Source organism: Dipodomys merriami, unplaced genomic scaffold, assembly GCF_024711535.1.
Source record: "Dipodomys merriami isolate MVZ:Mamm:240054 unplaced genomic scaffold, mDipMer1.0.p SCAF_19, whole genome shotgun sequence".
NCBI classification, from domain to species: domain Eukaryota; kingdom Metazoa; phylum Chordata; class Mammalia; order Rodentia; family Heteromyidae; genus Dipodomys; species Dipodomys merriami.
The window spans coordinates 13,620,086-13,640,352 of record NW_027203270.1 but is presented as its reverse complement, the minus strand read 5'-3'; the positions used below and the strand labels follow the sequence as shown (position 1 = coordinate 13,640,352).

General features: G+C 39.3%; 1 protein-coding gene across 1 annotated transcript in view; it reads right to left on the bottom strand.

Moving 5' to 3' along the window:
• The window catches only part of Taok1 (TAO kinase 1), a 112,376-nt gene that overhangs the window by 38,891 nt on the left and 53,218 nt on the right, over positions 1-20,267 (bottom strand). Inside the window, exons 9-13 of the mRNA XM_070027372.1 lie at positions 15,284-15,377; positions 13,042-13,123; positions 10,249-10,416; positions 5,225-5,428; positions 1,221-1,355 (exon numbers count right to left, since the gene is read on the bottom strand). Of these exons, the coding sequence (XP_069883473.1) occupies positions 1,221-1,355; positions 5,225-5,428; positions 10,249-10,416; positions 13,042-13,123; positions 15,284-15,377 (683 nt within the window). The remainder of the gene's footprint in view (positions 1-1,220; positions 1,356-5,224; positions 5,429-10,248; positions 10,417-13,041; positions 13,124-15,283; positions 15,378-20,267) is intronic.

Here is a 20,267-nt window from a genome sequence, read left to right as displayed (position 1 = left end):
TAACTCAGAAGCCTCCTCCCCCTTTATATATTCTAGTAATGTACCTTTTATATATTAATGTAATTTCTTTGTATCCCTAGTATCCTGTGTCTTGTTTTTGCCATATTTGTCTGACTAAAACAGCTTTAATACTGTAATGTGTATGAAATGAAAAAAATAATACAAAATTACTGTTTTGGGGAGAATAGGAATAACAGAATATGCCAAATAGTTAAACTTGTCCTTTCCAAACATTCCCCATTTTCTGACTACCCTTCTTAACTTCCAGTTCTACTTATGTAAAAATACCATTCCTCATCTCCCCTTGTGCCTAAAATCTAGTAACTTTACAAAAGCTCAAACTATGTTTTATAAATTATTTCTTTAATGCCACTGAATCAAAAATTATCTGGATACATGTTTAGTACCTTGTATTTCTCTTCAGCGTTTAATATATTCTAAAACATGATTTACACATGTCTTAAAGACCTTTTTTTTTCTTTTTTGCCAGTCCTTGGGCTTGCACTCAGGGCCTGGTCACTGTCCCTGAACTTCATTTGCTCAAGGTTGGCACACTACCACTTGAGCCACAGCATTATTTCTGGCTTTTTCTGTTTATATGGTACTAAGGAATTGAATTCAGAGCTTCCAACATGATAGGTAAGCCCTCTACCACTAAGCCACATTTCCAGCCCTTGAGTACGTTTTTAGTTTAACAGCTCTCATAGTATTTTGCGTATCTTTCTCCTGAGACACTTAAATGTTGAATGAATGCTTTGGAAAATAAACTCAAATACAAAATATAAGATATAGTTCTTTTTTTTTTTTTGGTCTATCATGGAGCTTGAACTCTGGGCCTGGCTCTGTCTCTGAGCTCTTCAGCTCAAGGCGAGCACTCTACCACTTGAGCCACAGCATCACTTCTGGTTTTCTGGTGGTTAATTGGAGATAAGAGTCTCACGGACTTTCCTGCCTGGGCTGGCTTTGAACTGTGATCCTCAGATCTCAGCCTCCTGAGTAGCTAGGATTACAGGTGTGTGCTACCAGCGCCCAGCTCAAGATATAATTATACTTAAGTCTACATGTTCAAGTTCTAAAACAAAAAATACAGGTCCTGGTGTCTGAAGTGGTAGTATCTGCCTAAGGATGAAGCCCTGAGTTCAAACCTTAGTACCAATTCACTCAAAATATACACCCAAAATGAAAAAGGTATTTCTTATTAGTGTCTTGGCAATACATACCAATGATGCTGTCCGTATAGTTGCAAAGTGTTCTCGATTACGATAGTGTGATTTATGACGAGATACTTGAGGTGGAGACTGAGGATCTGATGGTCTTGTTCTAAGATCTCCTTCTTCTCTATAATTCTCTTCCTCCTTGACAAACAAAGAGACAATATCATGTAAGATGAAGCATTTCTTTGAGGTGTCAAGGGAATTAAAAAGACATTTTTGAAAAAGATAATTTTTTTTTTTTTTTTTTTTGGGTCCGGTCGTGAGGCCTGAACTCTGGGCCTGAGCACTGTCCCTCAGCTCTTCAGCTCAAGGCTAGCGCTCTACCACTTGAGCCACAGTGCCACGTCCGGCTTTTTTTTTTCTTTTTGCTTATGTGGTGCTGAGGAATCGAACCCAGGGCCTCATGCATGCAAGGCAAGCGCTCTACCACTGAGCCACCTTCCCAGCCCTGAAAAAGATAATTTTATCAATAAATCTCAAAGACACAACTTTAAAAAATCAAAAACGGAAACAGCTGGAAGTTACTTCCAGTGTATAAAACAGTATACAAATACATGTGGCTGATTTATATCCCACACAGTATATGAAACTGAAAAGCTGGATAACAATATATTAAAAACAAAGATAATAAAACATGCAGTGAATATTCCAAATAGTTATAAATTACTCAAGGGTTCTTGGGTGAAGCAATATAGCATAAAACACACACACACACACGCATGCGCACGCGCGCGCCAGTGCCCAGCTTCTATATTTTTTAATCAAATAATTAGCTAATGATTTTGAAGGGGACAGGGTCTTACTATATAGCACCCATGCTGATCTTAGACCCATAACATTGAGGTTACAGGAATGTGTTATTTGCCAGGCACTGGTAGCTCATGCCTGTAATTCTAGCTACTCCAGAAGGTTGAGATCTGAGGAATGAAGTTCCAAGCCAGCACCAGCAGTAAAGTCCATGTGACTCTTATCTCCAAAACTACTCAGAAAAAGCCTGAAAGAGGTAGCACACTAGCCTTGAGCAAAATAAGTACAGATCCAGATTTCAAGCCTCAGGAAAGGCAAAAAACCCCAAAACAAAAAACTATCCTTTTTATTTTGGTGCTAGTCTTGGGGCTTGAACTCAGGGCTTGCATGATGTCCTTGAGCTGTTCTGCTCAAGGCTAGCACTCTACCACTTAAGCCACAGGTCCACTTCCAGCTTTTTGGTGGTTACCTGGAGGTAAAAGTCTCACAACTACCTGAAGTTGTGTTTGAATAGTGATTTTCAGATCTTAGCCTCCTAAGAAGTTAGGATTACAGATGTGAGCCACCAGCACCCAGTTTTGTAAAACTACCTTTATAATATTCCTGTTATCTATCAGTTAAGCAATAAAAGCTTTGCAAATATTAGAAAAACTAATGCCTCTCCTTGTAGACCTTCTTCTTCTTTTTTTTTTTTTTTTTGGCCAGTCCTGGAACTTGAACTCAAGACTTCTTTTGCTCAAGGCTAGCACTCTACCACTTGAGCCATAGCACCACTTTTGGCCTTTTCTGTTTATGTGATACTGAGGAATCAAACCTAGGGCTTCATGAATGGTAGGCAAGCACTCTACCACTGAGCCACATTCCTAGTCCTACCTTGATTCATTAACTGAAGAACAAGTCAGTGAAGTATCAACTAACTAAAGAAATAATCTGGTCTGGGAAGGTGGCTCAGTGGTAGAGTGCTTGCCTTGCATGCATGAGCCCTGAGTTCAATTCCTTAGCACCACATAAGCAGAAAAAGCTGGGAGTTGGCTGTGGCTCAAGTGGTAGAGCACTAGTCTTGAGCTGAAGAGCTGAGGGACAGCACCCAGGCCCAGAGTTCAGGCCCACGACTGACCAAAAAAAAACAAACAAACAAACTTTTTCCTACAGAAAAAAAATTCATTAAAAATGTTAGGGAAATAATGTTTGGGGGGGACTGGAGGAGTGACTTGGCAGTATGACCTCTGCCTAGCAAGCATGAGGTCCTGAGTTTAAATCCTAGTATTGCCAATGAATATAAAAAATATTGCCATTGGCTCATGCCCATAATTCTAGCTACTCAGGAAGCTGAGATGGGAGGATCATAGCTTGACGTCCACCAGGACAGAAAGAACCATGGGACTTTTATCTTCAATGAACTTAAGGGAAAAAAAAGTCGTAAGTGGAGCTGTGGCTCAGGTGGTAGAGTTCTAGCCTCAAGCACAAAAGCTCAGGAATGTGCACTGGAGTTCAAGCTCCAGGACCAGCAGGAAAAAAAAAAAGTTGTTTTGACATGAATAATGACACTACTGCTTACCTATCATTTCTAAGAGCTTTTGTGTATTAAAATATGCTTAACAAATGTGCTACCCATTTAGTGATTTTAATTGGCATTTGTTACATTTTCATTGTTGGTTTTTCATCATTATTTCCAAAACTTTTTCACCACCTCAAAGAGAAATTCTGTTACAACAACTCCCATTTGTCCTTTTATTCAGGTCATAATAACCTCTAAGTTATTTTCTATCTTATATGAAGCTACCTAGTCTACATATTTCATTTAAATTTAATTATACAATATTTGTCCTCTTATATGTATGTCATGTAATTTAGCTTTAGTTTTGGAGATAAGGTCTCACTATGGAGCCCAGGACAACCTCAAGTGCACAATCCTCATGCCTCAGCACCCTATATACAAGGACTGTAGGCCTGTGGTACCATGTGGCATATTTTTTATGTTTATCCATATAATAGATTGTATCAGAACTTCATTCCTTTTTACAGCTCAGTAATATTATACTGGATATATATACTATAATTTGTAACCCACTCATCTATACCTAATGTTTTATATAGTACTATAAGCTATTAAGTTACAAAGAAGGCATTTCTATTAAATGCTAAGAATTAGTTACCTAACTTTTCTGTCTTATTTTCTTTTTTTTAATGCTAAGGACAGAATCAAGATTTAAGGCATACTTGGCTTTCTCCCTCAAGGCTGACTCCTATCACTTAAGTCATACCTCCAATTCCCACTTTTTGTTAATTAACTGGAGGTAAAAGTCTCATAGTTTTCTTTTTATTTTTGGGGGTCCGGTTGTGGGGCCTGAACTCTGGGCCTGAGCACTGTCCCTCAGCTCTTCAGCTCAAGGCTAGCGCTCTACCACTTGAGCCACAGCACCACTTCCGGCTTTTTTTTTTTTTTTTTGCTTATGTGGTGCTGAGGAATCGAACCCAGGGCCTCAGGCATGCAAGGCAAGCACTCTACCACTGAGCTACCTTCCCAGCCCAAGTCTCATAGTTTTCTGCCTACATCGCTTTGAACCTTGATCCTCAGATCTCAGCCTCCCGAGTAGCTAGGATTATAGGCATGAGTCACTCGTGCCTAGCTCATGTAGGTAACTTCAAATAATATGTTGTCCAAAAAGAGATATACTCTTTACCTGACATGTAACTATGAATCGTCTGTACATCACCTTTATTATAACAATTTACATTTTTCAAAAAATATTACATTATATATATATAGAGAGAGAGAGAGAGAAAGAAGGGTAGAGAGAGAGAGAAAGAGAGAAAAAAAGAGAAAGAGAAAAAGAGAGAGAGGGAGTTTTGTTGTTGTTCATGGGGCCTGAACTCTGGGCCTGGGCACAGTCCCTCAGCTCTTCAGCTCAAGGCTAGCACTCTACCACTTGAGTCACAGTGCCACTTATGGCTTTTTCTGCTTATGTGGTACTGAGGAATCGAACCCAGGGCCTCATGAATGCAAGGCAAGCACCCTACCACTGAGCCACCTTCCCAGCCCCAATAATATTTATATTTTTATTCTAAGATTTTAAAATAATTTTCCATTCCTTTAGTTTTTCCAAAATGTTAGTTTTCCAAGCGGAAAAAAATTAACAAAAGTAATGCTATATAAACAAACATTCCAAGCTTGTCAAACTTCAAGTGAAATCTCTTTTAGTGAGATGGAAAAAATTTATTTATAAAAATTGAATTTTTTTCACTGAAATTCAAGTACTTACAGGTTTTAAATGGATAACTGAACTGTTAGACATCACTGTATGGTCTCCCTCCATCATGTCTAGCTCACTCTTGTCATCTGAGGCATCTGGAAGACTGTTAACACTACTGCTTTGGCTGCTGGCACTGATAGACATACTGGGAATAGACTGATTACTTCCAACACTATTCACTGTTCCTGTCCGGCCAACACCATGGTCTTGTTCCTAAGGAGAAAGAACATATTAAAATACCTTTATTCTTAATTCTTGATTAAAACATCTAGCACACATATTACTTGGTACATAGTTCTTACAAACAAAGTTAGCTGCCTATTGAAAGAAATTCCCTACATTTGTCAAAATTTTACAAAAAAATAAGCAAAGATGCCAACAATTTTTTTTTTTTTTGGCTGGTCATGGGGCTTGAACTCTGGGCCTGGGCACTGTCCCTGAGCTCTTCAGCTCAAGGCTAGTGCTCTACCACTTGAGTCACAGCACCTCTTATGGTTTTCTGGTGGTTAACTGGAGAAAAGAGTCTCATGGATGTTCCTGCTTGGGCTAGCTTTGAATTGCGATCCTCAATCTCAGCCTCCTGAGTAGCTAGGATTACAGGAGTGAGCCACCAGCACCCAGCCAACAGGTTAACATTAAAAAAAAATGTAATCATTTAGAAAAAGTCAGTTAATCAGTTTCATGTGTGTATATATGTATACCTGTGAGCACGCACGCGAGCGTACACACACACACACAACACACACATTACTAGGGATTAAGCCCAGCACTTTGTGCATGCTATGTAAGTACTGTACTGTACTGTACTATTGAGTTATGTCCTCAGCCTAGTTTGAGTAATATCCAAACTATAACTCTTTTCCTATAGTTTTGGGCACATTTAAAAAGTATTTCTATAATGAATCTCATGGGAATAGAAATTTTGCTCATTTCTCAATGATTCTTTTTTTTGTCAGTCGTAGGGCTTGAACTCTGGGCCTAGACGCTGTCCCTGCACTCTTCAGCTCAAGGCGAGTGCTCTACCGCTTGAGCTACAATGCTACTTCTGGTTTTCTAGTGGTTTATTGGAGATAAGAGTCTCAAGACTTTCCTGCCTGGGCTGGCTTTGAACCATGATCCTCATATCTCAGCCTCTTGAGTAGCTAGGATTACCCGTCTTCTCAATGATTCTTGTGGTTAATAAAAAGTCTTTCTTTTAAAAAAAAAATCTTAAGCAGGGCACTGGTGGCTTACTCCTGTAATCCTAGTGACTCAGGAGGCTAAAATCTGAGGATCATGTTTCAAAATAGCCTAGGGTAGAAAGTTCCAATTAAAAGTTCACAACACACTTACTTTCAATTTTTGGAAAATTCTTATCTTCCAAAAAGCCAGATGTGAATTGGTAACTCATGCCTATAAGCATAGCTACTCAGGAGGCTGAGATTTGAGACTCAAATTTCAAAGTCAGCTCAGGAAGGAATGTCTGCAAGACTCTTATTTCCAATTAACAACCAAAAAGCTGGAAGTGTAGCTATGGCTCAAGTGGTAGAGCACTAACTTGAGCAAAATGTTAGGGACAGTGCCCAGGCCCTGAGTTCAAGTCCCAGGAGAGGCACAAAAATAAACAAACGAAATACAGAGATGAGAGTCCTGGCTCAAAAGTTAGACCACTAGCGTGGAGTGAAAAGTTAGACCACTAGCCTCAGTACCAGTTAAAAATAGTAACAATAATAATTAGTAATAATAATAATAATTTGTTTCAGAAGGTGAAGTGATCTCTCGCTGGAAATCAACAATAAAAAAATCAAAGACTTAACAATCCTGACAAGAGCAAAAAAAAACTTTTAAAAGATTTAAAGGAAAAACAGCTTTATATTGGGCACTGTTGGCTAAAGTCTCTAATCTTAGCTACTCGGGAGGGTGAGATCTAAGGATAATTGAAAGCCAGCCTGTGCAGGAAAATCTGTGAGACTCTTTTATCTCCAATTAATTAGCAAAAAGCCAGAAGTAAAGGTGTGGCTCAAGTGGTAGTGTCAGCTTTGAGGGAAAAAGCTAGGCAAGAGCATGAAGCTCTAAATTTAAGTACCAGTACTAGCACATAACACACACAAATAAGATAGCATAACATATAATAACACTTTACATACTTCCTTTTAAGAAAGTTCTCTAACAATTCTATTTCCACTCTCCCTAAAATATTATAGAAAGAAACTGGCCTTAAAAAGAAGACTTATAGGGCTGGGAAGGTGGCTCAGTGGTAGAGCGCTTGCCTTGCATGCCTGAGGCCCTGGGTTCGATTCCTCAGCACCACATAAGCAGAAAAAGCCAGAAGTGCCACTGTGGCTCAAGTGGTAGAGCACTAGTCTTGAGCTGAAGAGCTGAGGGACAGCGCCCAGGCCCAGACTTCAGGCCCCACGACTGGCAAAAAAAAAAAAGACTTATAAATTTGAATACATGTGTGTGCTTTTACTTTCAATGACTTAACCACACTGAGGTTTGCTTTCCTCATCTGTGAAGTATTTTAGAGCTATCTAGATGGAAGACAATTATTTAGAACTAAAAGAAATCAAGTTTTCTTGTTGTTACAGTAGTTTTACAGTAGCATTACAGTAGCCTAGTAGTTTTATAAATACTGTTTTATTTGGTCAGTTGTGGGGCTTGAACTTAGGGTCTGGGTGTTGTCCCTTGAGCTCATTTGCTCAAGGTTAGCACTACTCTACTACTTTGAGCCACAGCTCTACTTCTGGTTTTTGAGTGGTTAATTGGAGATAAGAGGCTCATGGGGCTGGGTACAGGTGACTCCTGCCTATAATCCTGGCTACTCAAGAGGCTGAGATCTGAGGATCACTGTTCAAAGCCAGTCCAGGCAGAAATATGTCCATTAAGACTCTTATCTCCAATATACTTAGAAAAATCTAGAAGTGGCACTGTAGCTCAAGTATGCTAGCCTTGAGTACAAAGAGGCTCAGGGACAATGCCTAGCCCCTGAGTTCAAGCCCCAGGACCAGCCAAAACAAACAAACAAAAAACAAAAAACACCTAAAAACTAAAAAAGAGTTTCACAGGGACTCTTCTGCCTGGGCTGGTTTCACAGGGACTCTTCTGCCTGAGCTGGCTTCAAACCGCAATGCTCAGATCTCAGACTGCTGGGTAGCTAGGATTACAGGCGTGAGCCACCGGTGCCTGGTTTTATAATATTTTTTGGGGGGAGAGAGGTCGGTCGTGGGGTTTGAACTTTGGGTCTGGATGTTGTCCCTCAGCTCTTCAGCTCAAGGCTAGTGCTCTACCACTTGAGCCACAGCACCACTTCCAATTTTCTAGTGGTTTATTGGAGATAAAAATCTCATGGCTTTCCTGCCTGGGCTGGCTTTGAACTGTGATCTTTAGATCTCAGCTTCCCTAGTAGCGAGGATTATAGGCATGAGTCACCAGTGCCCGGCTTTATAATAATTTTTTAGTCCAACTTTGAGAGTCTACATTTTCAAGTATTTTCAGCATGCCCCATGGAACTTAAATATCCAGTTAGTAAGTGATTTTTTTTTTTTTGGGGGGGGGGTGGTCATGGGGCTTGAAATCTAGGCCTGGGCGCTGTCCCTCAGCTCTTCAGCTCAAGGCAAGTGCTCTACCACCTGAGCCACAGCACTACTTCTGATTTTCTGGTGGTTAATTAGAGATAAGTCTCACAGACTTTCCTGCTTGGGCTGGCTTTGAACTGTAATCCTCAGATCTCAGCCTCCTGTGTAGCTAGGCCACTGGTGCCTGGCCAGTAAATGATTTTTGTGGTTTTTTTTTTTTTTTTTTGGGGGGGGGGGGTCCGGTTGTGGGGCCTGAACTCTGAGCCTGAGCGCTGTCCCTCAGCTCTTCAGCTCTAGGCTAGCACTCTACCCCTTGAGCCACAGCGCCACTTCCAGCTTTTTTTCTTTTTGCTTATGTGGTGCTGAGGAATCGAACCCAGGGCCTCATGCATGCAAGGCAAGCGCTCTACCACTGAGCCACCTTTCCAGCCCTTTTGTGGTTTTTTTTATTAAAAGGATTCACTGGCTAAGAAATATGAAAGGGACAGCTTGACTGTGTTTATGAGGGTATTTCCAGAAACTATTGCACAAGGGACAGTACATCTAGAATATGGACAGCATCCTCCAACAGGCTATAAGGTTCAGAAAAAAGTGAAAGGAAGCAAGCCCATCAGCCTATGTACAACCTTGATTTTTCTTGAGCAGGTGCATCTATCACTGCTGCCATTGCCCTTAGACATCAGACTTTCAACATGGACTCAAACTAGCAACTGTCCAAGGAGTTTCAAGGGTTTCACCCATTAGCCTGAGGCCACATCATTACCTGTTCCTTTTGGTTTGAGGCTTCTTAGAATGAGCTCTAGCTCTTCATCATGCAGATAGGCATTGAGAAATTTGTCTCAACTCTGATCATGTAAAGCCAATCTAATGAATCTCCTTTAATAATTCTATGTATATTCTATTGATTCGCTTGCTTTAGAAAACCCTCCAATAAATAGGTTCTTTTAAAAGTTTTTTTTTTTTGACTGGGTGCTGGTTATCTCCAATTAACCACTCAGAAACCACAAGTAGAGCCCTGGCTCAAAGTGGTACATCATTATTGCCTTGAGCAGAAGAACTCAGGGACAGGACTCCGGCCCTGAGTTCAAGCTCCAGAACTGCAAAAAAATAAAAAAAAGATTTCTTACAGTCTTTATTATACCAATGTGTACTCTAATGTGACTGTGTTTAAAGCATGTGAGCTAGCATGAAATTCTCTTTGTAATTGGAATCTTAAAAAAAAATACAACACATCCTTGAATAGAGGAGATAAACTTGTCAAAAATATACTACATATTTATATACCTATCAAAATGAAACTCCTTGTACTATGAACATATGACAATGTAAAGAAGGAAGAGAAATAAGAGGAAGGGAGAGGGAGAAAAAAAGGAATTACAACTTCAGAACAATTAATATGAAAAATTCTTGGAAAGGCATTTTTATAGAAGAAAAAACACAACAAAGATAACCCAAGATTTGAATTATTTTAGGAATTACCTCTTCTTCTTCCTGTGCTTCTACTGCTGGTCCATTATGTGCCTCTTGAAAAAGGAGTTTCTTCATTTTTCGATACTGCAGATTGTCTAGCTCTCTTACTGCATCCTTAGTCCTTTGAATAAGATCTATTAACACTGTTTCAGGGCGCTCCCGAAGAACAAACATGTGCTAGAGAGGGTAGAAAATAAAATTCAAGTTGAAACATTTTTTTCAGTTCTACAATCCCAGCCTATTCTTTAAAAAAAAAAAAAAAAGCAGCACAGGGGGACCTGAACTCAGGGCTTTATGCTCTTGCTTGGCTTTTTCACTCAAGACTAGTATTCTACCACTTGAGCATCACTTCACATCAAGCCTTTTGTTGGTTAATTGGAAATCAGAGTTTTCTGCTGAAGCTTGCTTCAAACTACAAAGGTAGGATTACAGGTATGTAGCACCAAAGTTGGGTGACTTAAAAAATCTCGATAAGACACTTAATTTTTTGTTGTTATAAAGGTGATGTAAAGAGGGATTACAGTTACCTAAGTCATGTAAAGAGTACATTTCTTTTTGGACAGTAATAGCTCTTCCCTTACTCTCTCCCATCCACCCACAAGTTGTATAATATTTTAAAGACACTTTCTATCATTTTAAATAGGGCTGTGAAAATACATACTATGAAGCAGGCAAACAAATACTATACATAGATAAGGGATCTAATAACCAAATACCTACCTAGCTCATTGGATCATTACAATATGAATTAAAAGGAATTTTTTACTTATATTAAAAAATTGTAAAGAGCTAGTTACATTTTTCATTTTGGGGGGCAGTACCAGGGTTTGGACTCAGGTCCTTGTGCTTACCCACACTAGTACTCTACCATTAAACATTATCTACAGCACTGCTTTTTGCTGCTTATTTTAAAGATGGTCCTGGCTGGCCTTGAATTTTGATCTTACCCTCCTGTATAGCTTGGATTATAGGCATGAGCCAATGGCACATTTCCACTTCTTTAGCTTAGCATATATTACTACTAAAAATATTCAGTCTTTGTATACAAAACTAACTTTGATATTTCTAAATTTATTTTTTTTAATTTAAAAAATTTATTGTAAAAATACCAGAGGGAATATTTCTAAATTTAAAAGTACACATAGATATTATTTCTCCATCTCCTTTCCTAAATTTGATCATGCTTATTTTTTACTAACGTAATTTATGGATATATTAAAGGGCTTTTTCCCCTTTGAAAGTCTTCATTACCACAGATAGCCCAGGCTGCCACAAACACATAATTTATCTGCTTCTCATTCCTTTGTGCTGGGATTATAGATATGAATCACCATGACTGATTTAGTATGGCTTTTGCTGCTATTTATGAGTATCTACTTACTTTGGCTTTCATTTCTGAGACCTGAGTAGGTGAAGACTACAGGGCATGTACTACCATGACTAACTAAAATAAAAAGAGTATACCTCAGTAATAGAGCACTTGCCTAGTATGCACAAATCTCACCAACCCAAGGACTCAGAATATTTATAACTCTAACTCAAAGCTAGTAAAAATAGTATTTATGTATTATATTTAGACATACTAAAAACTCATTTAAAAAAAAAAAAAGAAGAAAGAAAAGGGGCTGGGAAGGTGGCTCAGTGGTAGAGTGCTTGCCTTGCATGCATGAGGCCCTGGGTTTGATTCCTCAGTACCACATAAGCAGAAAAAGCTGGAAGTGGTGCTGTGGCTCAAGTGGTAGAGTGGTAGCCTTGAGCTGAAGAGCTCGAGGACAGCACCCAGACCCAAAGCTCAGGCACCATAACTGACCAAAAACAAAAAACAAGCCTGGTACATGTCTCTAATAAAGTACTTCTTTAGGAAATGCTAATTGGGTTCAATCCTAATACTGCAAAAATCAAAACAAAACAAAAACCCTAAAACCAAACAATTGCCTTCATATCTAAGAAATGTGTTTCAAGGGCAGAGTGAATGGCTCAGCTGACAGAATGTATACCTACTATTGTGAGGCTCCAAATTCAATCCTCAGTACCAGACACATACAACTTTTTTTTTTTTGGGTCCGGTCGTGGGGCCTGAACTCTGGGCCTGGGCGCTGTCCCTCAGCTCTTCAGCTCAAGGCGAGCGCTCTACTGCTTGAGCCACAGCGCCACTTCTGGTTTTCTAGTGGTTTATAGAAGATAAGAGTTTCACAGACTTTCCTGCCTGGGCTGTCTTTGAACAGCGATCCTCAGATCTCAGCATCCTGAGTTGCTAGGATTACAGGTGTGAGCCACTGGCACCTGGCTCATACAAGTTTCTAAATACAACAGAATAAAAATTAGGCCAGGCACTAGTGGCTCACACCTATGATCCTAGCTACTCAGGAAGTTAAGATCTGAAGATCATGATTTGAAGCAAGCTGGGCAAGAAAGTCTGTAAGACTTTTTACCTCTTTCAATAAACTACCTCCTAAAAGCAGGAAATAGAACTGTAGTTCTACTAGTGTAGAGCATTAGCCTTGAGAAGAGAAGTTCAAGAACAGCACCCACGCCCTGAGTTCAAGCCCTGGGATTGGCACTAGTACACACATATATACGCATGTGCACACAGACAAATTAGTATTTTGGTGGACTAGTGTGTATGCTAAGTGCTTACCTGGCATTCAAAAGGGCCTGAATTTTATTCTCAGTACCAAACAATTTAGTATTTTACTAAAACCAGTATAGTACAATTAATCACTAATCAGAATTCAAGAATAACATTATTTAAAATCATTTTTCAAAGATAAAAACAGATTTTAAAATATTATACAGACTGACCTTTAAAAGTTCCTCTGATGTAGGACGATCTTGAGGGATTTTCTGGAGGCAAGAATCTACAAAGTTGCGAAAATAATCAGACCTATTGTAAAGGAAAGTATCAAGTGAACATATTGCTATTTCCATTAAAAACATATCCACAAATCAAGGCACATGCCTACTAATGGGAAGGGGAATAAAAAAAGTCAAAGACTATGTACTTTCACACAAGAAAATTAATCTAAGATAATCAATGAATCTTATCAAATTCCAAATTTTCCATTCACAAATCCTGAGGCTAGAACTATAGATACAGAATAGTGTGCTTAGCATATACAAGGCCCTGGGTTCAAGCCCTGAAACATATATACAAACACAAACACACATCTGTTCCCACATATTTAAACACCAGAATTCATTCAATACTAAGACAAAAAGAAGGAAACTTACTTACTTTTAATATAAATCCAGAATGGTTCTGTCTTGTTTTCTTTTTTCCTTTCCCTAAGCCATTTCTCTTTCTTATATGCCCTTGTTTCATAGAGCATGGTTTTTTGTTTTTTTTTTTTCATAGAGCATGTTTTAGAACATTATCTTCTCTGGAGAGTTGTTTTTGTATTTTTTGTTGTTGTTGTTGGTCATAGGGTTTGAACTCAGGGCCTGGAAACTGCCCACAGCTTTATGTGCTCAAGGCTTGCTCTCTACCCCTGAGAACTACAGCTCTAATTCTACGTTTTTTCTGGTTAACTGAAGATAAAAGGCTCATGGACTTTCCTGGCTTTAAACTGGTCCTCAGATCTCAGACTGCTGAGTAGCTAGGATTAGAGGTGTGAGCCACTGGTACCCAACTAATTACATTTTTTAAGTACCCCTATTTATATATCAATTTGTAAATCTTGAAGTGTATATTAAGTATGCTAGACATTTCCTTACAAATTCTCAAATGCTAGGTAAATCTGAAGAATTAATGTCCTATTATAAATTTTTACCACCCATACTAAAATTGTCACTCATTTCTCCACTAACTTGGTGCATGGAGGGGGAGTGTGTGCATGCGTCACTACTGGGGCTTGAGCTCAGGACCTCTCAAGCATTCACTTGGCTTTTTACAATCAATCTATCACTTAAGCCACACTTCCAATTTCAACTTTTTGTTGGTTAATTGAAGAGACTTTGCCTGAGTTGGCAAAGGTCTCAACCACCTGGGTAGCTAGATTACAGGCTTGAGCCCCTGGTGCCTGGATGGCCTCCACAAACTTATCACATGAATGAACTTAATTTTATCAAACCATAGATGCACTAAATGATCAAGGACATCTGAATAACATTTAATTATAACTAAAATGATCTCAAAGTTTTTAATAACCTGATTACTTTGAAAAAGTCAAATTACTTTACCTATGGATTTTTTTGGGGGGTGATACAGATAGCCTTGGGACTTGAACTCAGGGTCTGCATGCTGTCCTTTAGCCTATTTGCTCAAGGATAGTGCTTTGCCACTTGAGCCACACCTCCAATTCTGGTATTTCTGGTGGTTAACTGGAGATAAGAACCTCAAAAGGCTTTCCTGCCTGGACTGGCTTTTAACTATAATCCTTTGATCTCAGCTTCCAGAGTAGCTAGGAATGAGCCACCCACACCTGGTTATCTGTTTTTTTTTTTTTTTTTTTTTTTTTTTTTTTTTGGGGGGGGGGCGGTCAGTTGTGGGGCTTGGGCACTGTCCGAGCTCTCTCACACAAAGCACTCTACCAATTTGAGCCACAGTGCCACTTCTGGCTTTCTGGTAGTTTATTGGAGCTGAAAGTCTCATGGACTTTCCTGACCAGGCTGGCACAGAACCACAATCCTCAGATCTCAGCCTCCCAAGCAGCTGGGATTATAAGTGTGAGCCACTGGCAACTAGTTTATCTATATTTTATACTATATACATTCTAAACAATTCATTACTATGGGTTGTAACAATTTATACACTTTACCTATAAAATATTAAAAGTTTTGATATATTTATTGTATTATTAGGGTTGTATGTGTTCCAAAAGTTTAAAGGAAACTTTTGTAAAATCCATGTTATTTATCTTTTATATCTGAACTGACTTTTATAGTTATGTAATGAAGACATGAATATTAAAGGTAAAAATAAACCTAATTAAATACTTCTTCAAGTAGTACATTTTATCAACATAAAATCAAATTATTTTGATAATGGATTATGTAAAACATTTCGTTTATACAATGTTTAGCAGTATCTCTTAGCAATACTCACCATTCATTAGACTGTAGTGTAGGGGATTCATTTTGGGCTATGTGATATAAGGCACTCATTGCATTCATATTAAATAAAGGAGGCTTCCTTTCCGCTGTAAAAGAAAGGAAACTTTCCTGTTAAAATAGGAATTATATAAGGGCACTCAAGTAAGTATATGAAAACACATTTTCTGTTGAAAACAGACAAATACACCAAAAAAAAAAAAAACAACCACACCAAATACAAAGTACTTTTTCAAGTGAACCAATTAATAAGTTACTGAGATGGGCATAGGTGGCTCACACCTGTAATCCTAGCTACCCAGGAGGTTGAGATCTGAGGATTGCAGCTCAAAGCCAGCCCGGGCAGGAAAGTTTGTGAGACTCTTATCTCCAATTAACCACCAGAAAACTGGAAGTGTTGCTGTGGCTCAAGTGGTAGAGTGCTAGCCTTGAGCCAAAATGCTCAGGGACAGCACCCAGGCCCAGAGTTCAAGCCCGATGACCGACCAAAACAAAACAAAACAAAACAAAAAAAGAATAAAATACTTGTCTGATGCCCTATAATCCTTAAATGTGTAAGGGGTTTGGGTTTGTTTTGGCAGTACTGGGGTTTGAACTCAGGGCTTTGAATTTGCTAGGCAGGCACTCTAACATTTGAGCCATGCCCCTAGCCCTTGTTTGCTTTGCAGGTAGGATCCTACCTTTTGGCCTCGCTGGTCTCAGACTCTGATACTCTTTCTTAAGGCCTCCTGCCTGGGACTACAAACATGCCACCATACCCAGTTAATTGAAATGGGGTCCAGCTAACTTTTTTTCCCAAGATAACGTAGAACCATGTCTTGAATGTTTATTCCTTACAAATAAGAACATTTTCCTAAAGAACCGTAATATATCCACTAAATCAAGACAATTAATGTTGAAATAAAATATCCTCTAATTGCCAAACCCTACTCAAGTTTCATTCCAATGTCCCAAAAATATTCTATGAAGCAAAATGAGATTTGACCAATTGTTTTCTTAAAATGACTTGCTCATTTTGAGTTGCCAAACTTAAGGACAAAAAATTAACCATATTTCCCTATTATCCTTTAACATCTATAAAATCTGTAGTGATTTGGCCTCATTCCTTTTTTCTTTTTTTTTTTGTTAGTCCTGGGGCTTGAGGTGGCACATGATTTCAGGCGGTTTTGTTACTGACAGAGTTCATTTTGATCACTTAAAATTGTGTCTACCAGAGTTCTTCATGGTAAAGTTTCTCTTTTTCTCTGTGTACTTAAGAAATATCTTATGAGCTTGGAACCAGTGGCTTATACCTACAATCTTAACTGTTCAAAAAGGTGAGATCCAATGAGTCACATTTAAAGCCAGCCTTTGAAGAAAAGCCTGCATGACTCCACTTCAAAAATAACCAGCCAACAAGCTAGATTGGAGGCATGGTTCAAGTGGTAAAATGTCAATTTTATAACTTGCAGCAAGTGCAAGGCCATGAGTACAAACACCAGTATGGCAAAAACAATTTTTATTTTTGCCACTCCTGGGACTTGAACTCAGGCCCTGGGCATTGTCCCTGAGCTTCTTTTGCTCAAGGCTAGCACTCTACTACTTGAACCACAGTTCCATTTTTGGATTTTTCTGTTTATGTGGTACTGAGGAATTGAACACAGGGCTTCACGCATGCTAGGCAAGCACTCTACCACTAAACCACATTCCCAGTCCCATACAAAAAATTTTGAGAAGATACTTTGAATCTATATAAATACCTTGTTACTTGTAAAACTTACATTTTATTTTTTAACTGTATGCCATAATACTTATTGTCTATCATTTATGTTGATATTCAAATTATTTCATAATTGAGCAGTGGAAATATTTATAAAAGCTGGCTTCTGTGTCTTTTGGACGTGACTTCATTATTTGATTACTTTCCTGCATCCTGGTCCACTAAGATGTTTCGGGATCAGTATGTACTTTCCAACAACCCTAGAACCTGGATCAATTATTTCTTCAAAGAGCATGGCACTATGTATTGTGTTACTGGGGTGTCACTGCTCTCAGAACCTCCATTTACATGCATAAATACAAATTAAACATTTATATTTATTGAAATAAATAAGAATCATTATAATGTATCAAATTCTAACACCACAGTATTTTAATTTCCTCTTATTTGTAAGGATCTCCTCTAACAATGATAAACTTTGTTCTCACTGTACTTACTATATTTTTTAATTTAATTCATTCTTTCTTTCTTTTTTTTTTTTTTTTTTTGTCGGTCATGGGGCTTGAACTCTGGGCCTGAGTGCTGTCCCTCAGCTCAAGGCGAGTGCTCTACCACTTTAGCTACAGCGCCACTTCCAGTTTTCTGGTGGTTTATTGGAGATAGGAGTCTCACGGTCTTTCCTGCCCGGGCTGGCTTTGAACCAAGATCCTCAGATCTCAGCCTCCTGAGTAGCTAGGATTACAGGCGTGAGCTACCAGCGCCCGGCTCTTTTTTTTTTTTTTTTTTGGTCTGGTCGTGGGGCCTGAACTCTGGGCCTGGGCGCTGTCCCTCAGCTCTTCAGCTCAAGGCTAGCACTCTACCACTTGAGCCACAGCGCCACTTCCGGCTTTTTTCTTTTTGCTTATGTGGTGCTGAGGAATCGAACCCAGGGCCTCGAGCATGCAAGGCAAACGCTCTACTACTGAGCCACCTTCCCAGCTCCTCATTCTTTCTTATGTAACCAAACACCCATCTTTGCCACCATTCTCTCCAAAATGTCCTCTTTACTCTGTTCAATTCTGAATCCCCATTCCATTTCACCAATGTGAATGCTTTCTTCATACATTGTTTCTAATACCACACCCAAACCAGGTCACTTCTTGCAGAGGTTCCCTTCATTAGGGAATTCTCTAGATATTATTAGGCTTTGTCACTGTGCTAGACTGACCCTAAATATGGATACCCACTTTAGACACTGGCTCTATTTAATGGGAAGTTCGCCTGTGCTTTCACTTCCTCATCCCCCTTAGGTTCTAATAATTCTTGGTTAAGCCACCTTCATGCATGAATGCCTTAGTCAACTGACTAGGCCTCTGAATCTCTACACCTGATCAGACTCTTGTTTATGTACACTTGCCAATTTCTGATTTCTCATAACAGGCTATCAAAACTCTACTCATTTGAACTCTTAAGATCTACCAAGGGGGTACCATGGCTCATCACCTGATAGGGATACCTAACCTATTCTGTCTTATCCAGTGGCTTTAAGATTTAATTGTTTTGGGAAGAACACAGCAGTACTGAAGAAATTCTGAATGAATAGAACAACTAATTTATCTGTTTCTATAATTATTGAGGTGTTTATTTGGCAGATCCAATTGACATTTCAGTCAAAATATTTTACTGTTTTGCCGAGCGCTAGTAGCTCACACCTGTAATACTACTCAGGAGGCTGAAATCTGAGGATCGAGGTTCAAAGCCAGCCTGGGCAGGAAAGTTCGTGAGACTCATACCAATAAGCCACTCAGAAAACAGGAAGTTGTGCTGTGGCTCAAGTGGTAGAGTGCTAACCTTGAGCTGAAGAGCTGAGGGACAGTGCCGAGGCCCAGAGTTCAAGCCCCATAACTGACCAAAACAAAAAAAAATTATTTTACTGTTCTGTTATTCTATGTTTTGAAACTAACAACCCTCCTATCTCTGAATTCAGGCCTGGAATACAAGTATGCACCTCCAGGCTTGTCTCTACCTCCAATTCTAATTTTAGCTACTACTAAACTCGTGTGTGTGTGTGTGTGTGTGTGTGTGTGTGTGTGTGTGTGTGTGTGTGTGTGTGTGTGTGTGTGTGTGTGTGTGTGTGTGTAATTCAAATTTTAGCTACTACTAAACTCGTGTGTGTGTGTGTGTGTGTGTGTGTGTGTGTGTGTGTGTGTGTGTGAATACAAGTATGCACCTCCAGGCTTGTCTCTACCTCCAATTCTAATTTTAGCTACTACTAAACTCGTGTGTGTGTGTGTGTGTGTGTGTGTGTGTGTGTGTGTGTGGTGTGTGTGTGTGTGTGTGTGTCTGTCTGTCTGTCTGTCTGTCTTAAACTCAGAGCCTTACTCCCTTATATATTCTGCTCAAGGCAGGAGCTCTACCACTTGAGTCATACCTCTACTTCTATCCTTTCCTTGGTTACTTGGAAATAAGAAGTCTCTCAAAGCCATGTAATCCTAGCTACTCAGGAGACTGAGATCTGAGGACTATAGTTCAAAGCCAGCCCAAGCAGGAAACTCTTATCTCCAATTAATGATGAAAAAAGCCAGAAGTTCAAGCCCCATGACCGTCAAGAAAAAAAAAATCCCAAAAGAAGAGATCATTTTATATATGCTTATATTGAAAAATAATCATAAAAGGCAAGGCAAATGGCCTCAAATGTTACCATTTTCCCTTTATCTCATAATCAAAAGAGTGATGACTTAGTATCTGCCTAGGAAGTAGTGCTAAAAATCCTCAGTTAACTGTTTACTTACCTACCTGGCTCACTTAACAGTGGAAATGTAAGTTATAATAGTTTCCTGCTTTAGCATACTTCTGCTTACAAGCAATAGAATGTGTACATAAAACAAAACTGTACAGTGAACTGAATGCAGTCTCTTTCCCTAACTGCAATACTCTATTATGGTAGTTTATTTATTTATGTTTTGCCAGTCTTGGGGACTGAACTCAGGGCCTAGGCATTGTCCCTGAGCTTCTTTTGCTCAAGGGTAGCACTCTACCACTTGAGCCACAGTGCCACTTCTGGTTTTTTTTGTTGTTTTGTTGGTCATGGGGCCTGAAATCTGGGCCTGGGTACTGTCCCTCAGTTCTTCAGCTCAAGGCCAGCGCCCTACCACTTGAGCTACAGCGCCACTTCCAACTTTTTATACTATGTGGTGCTGAGAAATCGAACCCAGGGCCTCATGAATTCAGGACAAGCACTCTACCACTGAACCACCTTCCCAGCCCAGTTCTGGCTTTTTCTGTTTATGTGGTACTGAGG